Raw genomic sequence first — 12,457 nt, 5'->3', positions numbered from 1 at the left:
GTGTTGCCTCGATTTTGCTACCTTTTTCAGACTTATCTATTGAGGTCCCCGATGGGATCTTGAAGTGGCAAAAGAGGATCTTCAGTTTCATCTGGAGATGCAAACCTCCAAAAGTAGCAGGGTCAGATATACCAACCTAAAATATGTGGGTGATCCTAATCGTAAAGAGGCCAACATTTAGCGCTACTTAGCCAGATAAATAGGGAATTATCCGGCTAAGGGGCAGCTGCTGAATATCCGGCTATGCTCAGGGGCCTCCACTCAGCCGGATAAGTATTTATCCGGCTAAGTAGATAGCCAGATATCTTGCAGGCAGGCAATGGGGCAGATTGGGGTGGCAAAATTTATCCAATTATCTTAACCTATATTCAACCGAATAAGTTAGACCTGCTGAAAAGCAGTTCTAAAGTTATCTGGATGTAACTTATCTGGCCAACTACAACTTCTCTGGTTATATTCAGCAGCATACCGATGACACTAAATATCCCATCTAAGTTAGCCAGGTAAGTTATATCAGGATAATTTAGATAACCGTGTATTTGACTTATTCCTACCTATTGTTATCTTCGTTCACTTGAATTGTTACTCCAGTTATATCCCTTGTTAAATGTAAACCGATCCGATATGGTTATTTACTATGAAGGTCGGTATATAAAACTGTTAAATAAATAAATAAATAAATAAAAAAAAAGTATTACATTCCATCCCAATTACGAGCTATTTTAGATTGATGTAGGGAGAAAGATATTAACTAGGCTCAAAACAGAACAAATGTTCTTTGGATCTATAAAATTGTAGTTGATTGTTTGCTGCCTCAAAGATCTTGGTTCAGTTTTGTTTTCAAACTGCTCTTTACCCAACTCACTTTAAAACTGTGGACTAGATGAAAAGTCATGTCAGTTGGTCAAAGAGATAACTTTTTTAGTTTACCTGTTAGATTTATTAAGTTGCTTACTCCTGGGATTCTTTTGAGGATTGTTAATTTTGGACAGTTATGGAATGTTTTCTGTTCTTTTGAATTTTTGAAAGGTAAATTCAACTTAATGGATAAAGAAAATTCCCTATCACTAGCTGCAACATTTTATGGCCCAAGAGGATATAAAAACAGATTTTGCAAAAGGAAAAATATTTATGGAAGGTTTACGTGATGAAATTGATAATTATAAAGGGCTGATCTCTAAGTTTTATTCCATGATCAATGCTGTATTGCCTAACAAGCCCGAACATATACAAAACTGGAAGTGAGATATAGAGGAGGCTTCTTAGTTTTGGGGAAGAGGTCTAGTTCTGCTGCCTTGCTCAAGAATGGCTATGAAGTATTTGTCCAATGGTATCTTACACCAGCTCATTTTCTTTAAATATATCCCCAATAGCAAAATACATGCTAGTGAGGTTGTGGTGGTCTGGATTCATTTATCATATCTGATGGGAGTGCCCAGCAGTTCAGAAATTTTGAGATGAGATATTGGGTCTGGTCAAAGAGACTGCATATATTGAGGTCTCTAAGGACCGTAAATTTATTTTGTTGGGTATTCTTATATCTACAGTGCCTACTAACTTGAACTCCCTGATGCGGCAAATATTTATGGCTGCTTGATGCAAGCTAGCAGATAGGTGAAAAAAATTGGATACGCCTCATAGGGCTTCAATATGTCAACGCTTACAGAAAATATATTGCTTGGGGAAGCTCACGGTGGTTAAACATGATACGCTTTGCAAGTCTGAGGGAGTTTGGAAACTATCAAATCTGCTCCGATTTTGTGAGTTTGAGGTTTGGGTTTCCTGTGGGACATATATTATCATTTACAATGCTTTAGGAAGGTGCGGAGGGATGCAGGGGAGGGATATTAGTTGGGGTTATAATAGCAAAAGATATGTTATGTTGCATAGGGACTATGCTTGTGCTTTCATGTTTGTTATATTGTATTGTATTGTCAATGTGGCTAACTAAAATTAAAGAAAAAAAAAAAGAGAAAAGAACTCAGCAAGACCAAGAAGGTTTTCTGAGTATGCTCAGGTGTTCCCACGCAGCCACCGCTGCACTAGTCTCCTCAGTCTTTATAGCAAACTAACTTTCAACTCTTAAGGGGAGGTGGGTGGGACTGTGGGGCTGATTTGTTCTTCTGTCCAAGGACAACACCTTTTACAGGTAATCAACTTTGCTTTCTCTGTGGACAAGCAGAACAATTAGCCATACAAGTGGGAACTCTCAAGCTGAAGGTTGCATGTATTTGTTATGCTCTTATTCTAGCAAAACATACAATCCATGATATATTAGTGCAGGGGTGGCCAATTCCAGTCCTCAAGCGCCATAAACAGGTCTCATTTTCAGGATATCCACAATAAATATATATTTGTATACAACGGAGGCAGTGCATGCAAATCCCATGCATATTAATTACAGATATCCTGAAAACCAGGCCTATTTGTGGGTCTTGAGGATCGGAGTTGACCACTCTGAGTTAATGGTTGGAGGTACAGTCAAAGAGATTAATTAAATAAGTTTTGAGAATTGTTTGGCCAAAACTGCTATCTTAATAGCAGAGACAAAAAATGAAATAGTCACAGGTTATACATACAGAAGGCAGCGATAAGGGAGATGGTAACCAGAGCAAGCTTACATTTTTCCACTCATAAGGAATGGTCTTTTTCAATCAAGTGCTGTTTTATTCACAACACTCCAAAACAGAGGGCCATTTGCAAAGGACTATACCTTGAGTGAAAAAGAATGTCCTTAAGACTGTCTAATTCATCATGATTCGGAAGCGCTAAAAAACGAAAGACATTTAAAAAAAAACAAAACAACCCCAACTGATTATTACAATGAGAAATAAGAGCAGACAGTAAAGTTAGCGCGCACTAACATGAAATTCGGGAATCACGAAAAAAAAGCGGAAACAAAATTACCTGCGGGGCACCCGAACCGAAAAAAAAAAAAAAAAATACACATCACTACTAAATAATATATTGATATAATTCTATCTGACCTGAAGTATAGGAGGAGAATTTAAAAGGAGGAGCTGATGACCAAAATTAATAGGGAAAAAAATGGAAGAGACAGAAGCTTGCTACCAGAACATCTAAATACTAATTGTGGTCAAATCTCAACAAGAAATCTAATAAGTCTGCCAGATGCTACCTGAACTAAAACGGAGGATTAACTTTAGCATCAAGAAATCCACATAGCTGACTTGGCTCACAAGAGATATGTATTAGCTTCATATTTTATCACATATTTCCATGGAAAACAGAGCAACAAGGACCTCCCAATGAGGAAATTCATTCCCTAACCTTCAAAAAATTCTTTGAACCTCTTCCGTGTAGATTCAGACAAGTCTGGAAAAATCCAAATCTTATGGCCAAGAAAAGCAACATCCTTATTTTGGAAAAACAATTCATAAGAAAATAAGATATGCCATATTGGGTCAAACCAAGGGTCCATCAATCCCAGTGTCCGGTTGAACAGTGGCCATTACAAGTTACATGTTCCTGGCTAGTACCCAAACATTAAAAAGATCCCAAACTACTAATGCTAGTAACAAGCAGTGGCTATTCCCTACTAATAGCAGTTTATGGATCTCCCTTCCAGGAACTCATCCAAACCTTTCCTAAACCCAGCTATACTAACTACCTTAAACACATCCTCTGTCTTAACTGTGCACTGAGTGAAAAATAATTTTCTCCGATTTGTTTTTAATGTGCTACTTCTACCTTCATCATGGAGTGCTCCCTATTCCTTCTATTACCTGAAAAAGTAAATAACCGATTCACGTTTACCCATTCAGTTCCTTTCATGATTTTGTAGATCTCTATCATATCCCCTCCTCCCTCAGCAGTCTCTTTTCCAATCTGAACAGCCCTAACCTATTCCTTGCCCTTTATCATTTCTCCAGTGCAACTATAACTTTTCTAAAAATGCGGCGACCAGAATTGCACACAGTATTCAAGGTGCGGACTCACTATGGAGTGATACAGAGGCATTATGACATCCACTCATGCTCCAACGCAAAGGTTACTGTTAAAGTTGTCTGGGTCTCCACATTCTCTCTCGAAGTTCCCAAAAGCCCTGTCAAATTCAAACTATCTGCAAAAAGATACTCTTCCCCATTCTCTTTGTCCATTTCTTCCCTCCCACTCCTTCCAGCAACTATATAGAATACCCTAGTAATGGGGGAATACTTTAATTTGGAATTTTCAGGACTTCAGTGAAATATCTTCTGGGGAATCTAACGGATTTAAGAATGTATAGAAGGCGTAAATTCAACAGTCTCCATTGATTATCCAAAGCCTCCAACTTTCTGTATATCCAGTATTATCCTTCATGAAAGCAGTATTAGAGTTTGGAGATCAGCAACTTGTTAGCTCATCAACTCATGTTTATTCCTTTGATGTTCTATAGCATGCTAATTTTTCTGAACCTTTTCCTGTAATTCATCAAAAGAACTTAAAACCTTATCAATCCTCTAATGGATTTTTTTTAAAGTAGAATAGTAGTGCATACGGTCCATAAAGATACTACTGGAAGCGGAGCTACTACTACATTAGGCTTCCTCCTTTCCTTCAACGATTCAAACACAAATGTCGAGAACTCAGGAGACTTCACTGAAGGAATAGCTATTCACCACAGCCTCAGATGTCTTGGGGACTCTCCTTTCATCCTTCGCAGATTGGCCTGTGGAAGTGATCATCTGAAATGCTCCACCACCAACCACAGAGTCAGATATTTTTAATAGATACTGAAGTTGGAGGAATAGGGCAATCAAAGGGATCTTGATTTGAGAACACCAGACCGAGAATTTTTTCTATTTAAAGTTGTAAGATTTTGTGGCACGGCATTTTTGCGGTTATAAAAATTTTTTAGTTACTTTAGCAGGCAACCGCATAAAAAAAAACTAATTGGCTTTCACCATTCATGCAAACGTGTTAACCCACTATTGTTGGAATGAAGAAGATTCCAGTTGCATTGCGCGATCAGAGCTGGCAATATTTCTAATCTTATTGGCTGTTGAACAGCTAAATATTGAAGCCATGGAAATCAAATTTAACAAGAACAAAAAGGGGCTATCAAAATTATTTGACTTTTGTCCTTAAATTTTTGAATTGTCTTGGCTAAAAGTAGAATCAGAGGGAATGCATAAAGAAGCCCCTAATTCCATGGGATTGAGAAGGCACCTACCGCCAGACTGTTTCTTGCTGTTCTTCTGGAGCAAGAGATGGGAACTGTTTTTTATTGGCACTATATTTGCCTGGATGAGGGTTGATGGCTCTTGTTGCTGGAGGCAGAGTTTCTCTACCATCATGGAATAATCCTTTTGTGGTTTATACAGGGGAAAGGTCTTGAAATTCAAGGAATACCCTTCATTGCATGATCAGCACCCAATGGTCTGTGTTGAAGCGTTTCCCCCACTGTTTAAATGTAACGGGATTATCTTTATGATATCTTAGCAAAAAAAGTTTTCAATTTTTGCATTGTTTGTTGGAGTGTGCCCTCTCTCTAGCACACAGTCTGCTCCTGTTGTTGCTAGTGTGCGCAAGGTCTTTGAAAAGAATAGGTCTGATATCTTCTTGAAAAGTAGGTACTGTTGTCTGTATTATTAAAGTTGACATTTCCTGGCTGGAGATTGTTGCTTAGGTGTAGCTGCTGACAGGATAGAGAATGGTACAGTAATTTTTAATAAGATCCACTATTTCTTTAACTTTCTCCAAAGATGTTATACCCTGTGCATGGAGGATCAGCAAGTTTTTTGTGAACATCTTCATGAAAACCCAAAACACTCAGCCATGCTAACCTTCTGGCTCCAATTGCAACTGAGGACATTCTAGAGTTATATGCATCATATGCCAATTGAATTACACGTTTTTTACATTCCTCAGTTTCTTGCAGCACAAGTATGATCTATGGCACGCAAATGGACGTTGGCTAGGTCATATCTTATAAGTTCAGTAAGTAGTTATCTATGTGTTGAACCATGTAAAGACGATGTGCAGCTATTCTAGAAGTTAACACAACTCATTGAAAAAAATGTTGCTACTGAGTCTAACAACTTTGGATCTTTCCATGGTGGGGTGCTAGAAAGTATTTTGGACTTTTTTGCCCTTTTCATGGCTGATACTACAACTCTAGATTCATGTGGAAGTTGGTGTGCTGGACATGGTTGAACTTTATGTCCGAGGCTCAGTTTTCTAGCTACTGGTTTGCAGCTCTTGAAGTATTCTATATATTGGTACAGTCACCACTTGTGTTTGGGCTGGAATGTACTTTAATATATTAAAAATGTGTTTCCTTGATTCCACCTCCTCCTACAAAGTAAAAGGTATTTTCTTTGACTTTTTTGAAGAAAAGTGGGCTATATCATGTCTTCTGGTGGAGATGTATTAGTGAGAGGGTGAGGAGAGGGGTCTGAAGTTAGACCAGTATATTCCTTATTATCGGAATGGTATGAGAGTGTTGTATGACAGATCTCTTTTCAGAGAGAGACAGCACCATAGGTGGCTCCTCTGCGGTTATTCTATCTTTAGAAGAAGTTGAACCCTGAGGCTTAATTTGTGACTCAGCTGATTGATATGGCAGTATAGAAGATCTGAGTCTTAGAAGTTAAGCCACATTTTCCTTGCAATGGGATGATGCACCTATTTGGAAGGAAGAACCCCAGTGGATGAAATGTCAGATTCTGGAACAATTGGTATAGTTTGTTTAGTGAAAGTAGAGTCTGCATTGCTTTGCTGATCAGAGCCAGTATTTTCTTGTTGGCATTAAGAAGTTGATAGCGCCAAGGATATGGTGCCTTTACTTCTTGACAGTGCTGAAAAGCAATAGCGCTAAAGGTGGTTTTTCTCTGCACTGGTACAAATTCTCCTTGGCACCAAAGATTTCAGTGCCAAAAAGCATATTTTCTCTTCTCCTTTAGCACAGGGGGAATGGTGCCTGCATACAGACTTGTCCAGGGTGGGCATGCAACTTGAGTTTGCTTTTTTTGATTTAGGTGATAGTCCCCTCAGTTAGTGATGGCTCTCTCATCATTGATCTAAAGGGTTGTGTAGAATTTGAACTCTTTCAGTTTACATCCCCTGGATCAATGATGAGACTGGCCCTATGAGACATTCAAGTGCAGGCTGCAGAGTTAGGAAAGTCATGGGATGGGCCTAGGCAGTGGACGTACTGGCGACGTTGGACCGACAAGGACATCTTGTAGGAATATATAGGGGGCACCTTTTTAAGCAGAGTTTGATTTTAGCCTCAGTACTTCATTACGGCCAATATCAAATTCAATTTTGATGGAAAACTTGAATTAACAGAAAGCACTTTTTTTGGAGGCACAAATGAAAAATGAAAGAAAGTGATAAAATACTTTGAAATGAAAAAAAAAACAAACTTAAGAATAAAACTACAAGTGGCTTAAGGAGTCAGTGCAACAGAAGGAAAAAAAAAAAGACATGAGGAAACTCTCACCTTGCTGGCTATGCAGGAAAACCAGCACATGCTCAAAAACCTTCCTAATCTCTCTGTTTGAGAGTTTTTTTCCCATCTTGGCACAGTCAGATGACATCACCCACTTGCACTGTTGATTACTGCTTATCCATGGAGAATACAAGTCAGTGAATGGAGAGAAGCAGAACAACTACATCCAGCTTCCAAGAAGGTGCACAGAGGGGCCATGGTAATAAACTTGACATCAATGAGCAGTGCCATGTGGCGTAACTAGGCTCAATTCCTGGAATCAGGACTTCTGCTCCCTGGATCGATCAGGGCTACAGATGGAGGGGGAGTTGTAATCATTGTGTAATGGTGACACCTAGTGGCCATATTTAGGAGCCTTGGTGCATGGCCCCCCGCCAAGGACTGATGCTGCAAGCTGGAAAGAGGATATAAAATAAGAAAAACAATCTTCAGGTAGTTGCAAACAAGATTCCAGCACTGGTTCAGACTAAGCTGGAAGCCCAAAACTGCAAAAGGAGACTGCCAGGTCAAAAAAAATAAAAAGGAAGTATAATGACATTACCTCGTATTCAGGTTGATTTACCACCCCTTGGGAGACTAGCGTCTCAGCATATTTTTGTAGCACAGCCTTCTGCTTCCTAATCTGTTTGTACATCAGTGGCTGGGTGAACATAGGCTCATCCATCTCATTGTGGCCATTTCGTCTGTAACAGACCTGGTGATTTCAAAGTACCAAAACAACATAGGATATATGCAAATCCAGCAGAATAATCAATTTCACTTAATACTATTCACAGATTAATTCCACCAAAAAGTCAATACCCCTTACATATCCCATCAAACCTGCCAAATAGCTAGTTCCCCACCAACTATCCAGCCATTTACAATCCAATAAGACAGCAGAATTACTCTCTCACACACACACACCCCTAAGGGCCTGATTTTCAAAGCATTTACACGCATTTTGCACATGTGAGAGTGGGCTGTTGAAAATTGCTACAATATATGCCACTGAATTGTCCATACAATTCACTTGTATAAGTGCACTTTACGCACATAAATTACTTTTGAAAATTGCTATGATAGTATATTATATTTACATGCGTAACTCCTTTGAAAATTCATATGTAAATATATTCTAAAATATAGATGGCGACCCAATTTTTCAAGATGAAAAGCAATGATGCTACTAAGGAACCAGCCAAATATCGCTGGACAATAATCAAACTACTCATATTGGTGCAAAGCCCATGGGTAATTTTCACCTGTGATGTTTGCACCAATAATCAAAGCAAAGCTAAGCAGGTAGATTTGCATTGATTGCTGCCGCAAAAATTATTCACAGAGATCTGTGCCTCCTCAGTGCAGGCAATTTTCTGTCAGAAACAACATACATAGTTTTGATTATATACAATTATATCATTGTTACTTAGCCTGCCCCCAGAACATCTGAGCAACATGGGCAAAGTTACCCAAAGCTATAGAATAATGCAGGTCATTTTGTCTGCAGTGAGGGTGGGCAATTTTGAAAGCCTCCATTTCCACAAATAAAACACTATTTTGCTCACAAATATCTTTCATTACTGCCCTACTTATTAACAAAAATAATTAAAAAACCCAAGCTAGATAATTTAAAAACAAAATACAAGAGCCCTTTTTTAAAAGCTTAAAACACCTCTTCTCATAAAGGGGAGTCAGCAGTTACAATAAGCCACCTGACGTTATGGTCATTGCAGGGTCAATAGGCAGTTTTAGAAGTGGGATTGACCAATTCCTGCTAGCAAATGGGGGTTTCGGGATATGAGTGGGAAGCTGTTAATGACAGAGTGCAAATGCGATTCCATCAGGCACGGTCATCCCTTCACAGTAATGGAAATCTAGAAAGCCTGGGATAGGCACAGAGGATCTCTCATCACAAAGAAGGGAGGGGAAAGCCAGAGATCAACAGTGATCTTCTGGCGCTAAGGCACTGGGCCAGAAAAGAGGTGGGCAGAGGCTAGATGGGCTTTGTGGTTCATTTCTGCCATCGGATTCCATTTAATAAATCCATTAGGATGCATTTTTTTCATGAGCCGGAACTTACACATTTTCTAGGCCTATTTAATATCCTAAAACCTACAATTCAATTACAAGTTCACAAAATGCTGCATTGCTACAGTATGTGTCAATGAAATGTTGAGTGCACCAGTGGGAAGAACTCTCTCTACAACAAATATAATTATGCACACTAATTACAAGTAAAGATCAATGCAAAGAAACTTTTTTATTTTAGGAAAATACCAGTCTATACAAAGGAAATATGCACTTATTGCACCTATTATTGGAACATGGCTGCCTTACAATAAAATAAATTCCTAGTGAGTAAGGTTAACTTCCACTTTGCAATCTGCAGCACAACAAATGCAGACCAGCACTGCATGGGATCCCTAAAACTCCATACCAGATCAACCACCACGTCCTTGTGAAATGTGCTTCTCCACTCTGCTGCCACATTACACACGTACACCACTGCCTCAGGATCGTCTGCATTGACATGAAAAATAGGTGCATTCACCACCCGAGCAACATCTGTTGGGTAAGGGGAGGACCGGGCCATGCGAGGGTCTGTAGTGAATCCAATCTGTAAAATGAAATCAATATAGGGAACAGTAAGCTTCTAGCATATATGGACTGTATTCACATCTAGGACATTTCTTTTTTAAATTATTAAAGACTGAACAACATTTGAGCAGAATTTTGGAAACCAATATCTAAGCCACATGAATTTCATATGGGATTGTTCATCTTAATTTACTTATATTTTAAAGTGCTAGAAGAACCTTATGTGCTCTGTGTGACAATTTTTCCACTTCCAGTCACAAGCAGTGAGGAAGAAAATCAAAGGAGACCTTAGAAAAATAGACTGGTCTGCCACCTTGTTAAAGACCACCAAAAGTCAAAATAAGATTTAAAAATGTAAATTGCATCACAAAGCCTTGCCTTGAACGGTGGCGTACTCTAGACCTGCCACACAATGGTAGAGCCATTAACTTATGGCTGAATGATTCTGGCTAAAGCACACACAATTCTCGAGTATGAAGCATACATCCTTATAACAGAAGGCGAGGGGGGTTACCTGATTGTTGACCACGACATGCACAGTCCCATGTGTAGTGTAGGAAGGCAGGTCACTCAAGTGGAATGTCTCATACACAATGCCCTGCCCAGCAAAAGCAGCATCCCCATGCAAAAGAATGGACATCACCTGTGCAGGCACAAGAAACACATTTGGATTTTTCAGATTTTATTATTCGCCTTTCCAAATCCAAGCTCAAGGCAAGTTATAAATTCAGGTAGATTTCGTAGCTCACAATCTAATGGAAGGGTACGTGCCTTGCCCAAAGTCACAAGGAGCAGCAGCAGGGTTTAAACCTTGTTCACAGCCCATTGCTCTAACCACTAAACTATTCCTCCACTCAAGGGATGCAGAAGTACCGATGTCAGCTCAAAGGTCCAGCGATTAATGCTCTACTATGCAGCAGACCCTGGTTTAACTGCAAGTTTAGGTTTTCCCTTTTTGGGATGCAAATGTTGCTGGAATTCCTGTGGGAAGTTTGAGAATCTTAAGTAGGTAGGGGTCAGTTACAGAGTAATGAGAGCAGTAATATTGCAAACACCATCAGCTGCTCCCCTGAAATCGATAGGGAATGGGATATGCATTCTTCCCTGATGAAAGAGTTGTACGAGTGAGAAAAAAAAAGAGAGGCAGAGGATAAAGAGGCACGCAAAAAGAAGAAATTTGTTCTTACCTGTTAATTTCCTTTCTTTGAATCCAGCCAGACCAGTTCAGATGCATGAGTCATATCCACCAGCCAGAAGATGGAAAGGCTAAAAGGCTTGCCGACATCCCCCTAGATAGGATACCGTGCAGACCTCAGCCTGCCAGTAATTTCTGTAACAAGCTAAGAAAAAAAATAAGCCATTCCCTCCCCCTACCAGGGAGCTTCCAAACAGGAGAAACAAAAAACAGTAGAAGAAATGACTCGGCTTTCATAACTGCATAATAAAACTTTACCTGTTATCACAATAACATCAAAGATAAGTTATTCATCTTTGAAACTCAGACTTCTGAAATATATATATGTTTAACAGAATAATGGTGGTTCTGGATTAGTCTGGCTGGATTCAAGGAAAAGAAATGTAAAAATATATTTCTGCTCTCTCTTCATCCAGCCAGACCTGTCCAGACACGTCTGCTACCTCTGAAAAGAGCAGGATTCTGCCAAACATGCTCTCAAGACCTCCTTTGCAGCCAGAACATCGTCAATAATGCTTGAAAAATGAAAGGAACACCAGGTCACTGCTTTGCAAATGTCTGCCAGTGACACCAACTGAAGTTCTCCTCCATGAAGCTTCCTGAGCTCTTGTGGAATGTGCCTTCAAAGCCTTGGGTATCAGTAGACCTTTATCTACTTCTTGAATCCAATGCATCAAGGAAACCTTTGCATCTCTTAGGTCTGCCAAACAGAACAAACCTGATTTGCTGAAACTATTAGTGACTTAAATCTCTCTCTTCAAACCCAAATGACGGAGCTGATCATACTCCTCCCATACATCTCCTAACCAAGGTGTATTGGTGAAACCACCTTCGGAAGAAACAAGGGTACTGCACAAATGTTCATCAATTCTTTAGAAAAGACTCAAAAGGCGCTTGCAGAAATTCATCTAGCCAAAGAAATCACCATCAGAACACAACCATGGGAGTGAGGAGTCTGAGCCTTCAAGGACGAAGGAAGGGCCTGCCATAAAAGGTCAATACCAAATTCAAATTCCAGGACTGTACTGGATCCCTCACTGGAGGTCTACTATGCTTTACTCCCCTGGGGAAGGAGATCTCTCTCAGTTGGAGGATAAAGGCCTACCCAAAACCCAGCCTGAGTAGCAGGCAATTGCCACTATCTGTATTTTTAAACAAATTAAAAAACAAAACTTTAGCCCCACCCTTATGCAAACTCTGCAGTCTACCTGGAACCAAAGCCT

At 39.6% G+C, this 12,457-nt stretch overlaps 1 protein-coding gene across 8 annotated transcripts in view; it reads right to left on the bottom strand.

Annotated features, from left to right (window-relative positions):
• The window catches only part of OGDH (oxoglutarate dehydrogenase), a 282,477-nt gene that overhangs the window by 68,013 nt on the left and 202,007 nt on the right, over window positions 1–12,457 (bottom strand). For all 8 annotated transcript variants that reach the window (XM_029604213.1, XM_029604206.1, XM_029604212.1 and 5 more), the window contains 3 exons: window positions 10,554–10,682; window positions 9,879–10,058; window positions 8,001–8,153 (listed from right to left, as the gene is read on the bottom strand). In XM_029604213.1, the coding sequence (XP_029460073.1) occupies window positions 8,001–8,153; window positions 9,879–10,058; window positions 10,554–10,682 (462 nt within the window). The remainder of the gene's footprint in view (window positions 1–8,000; window positions 8,154–9,878; window positions 10,059–10,553; window positions 10,683–12,457) is intronic.

This window comes from Rhinatrema bivittatum, chromosome 5 (genome assembly GCF_901001135.1).
Source record: "Rhinatrema bivittatum chromosome 5, aRhiBiv1.1, whole genome shotgun sequence".
NCBI classification, from domain to species: Eukaryota; Metazoa; Chordata; class Amphibia; order Gymnophiona; family Rhinatrematidae; genus Rhinatrema; species Rhinatrema bivittatum.
Note: the sequence above shows the minus strand (reverse complement) of the source record. Positions and strands in the feature narration are given on the sequence as shown.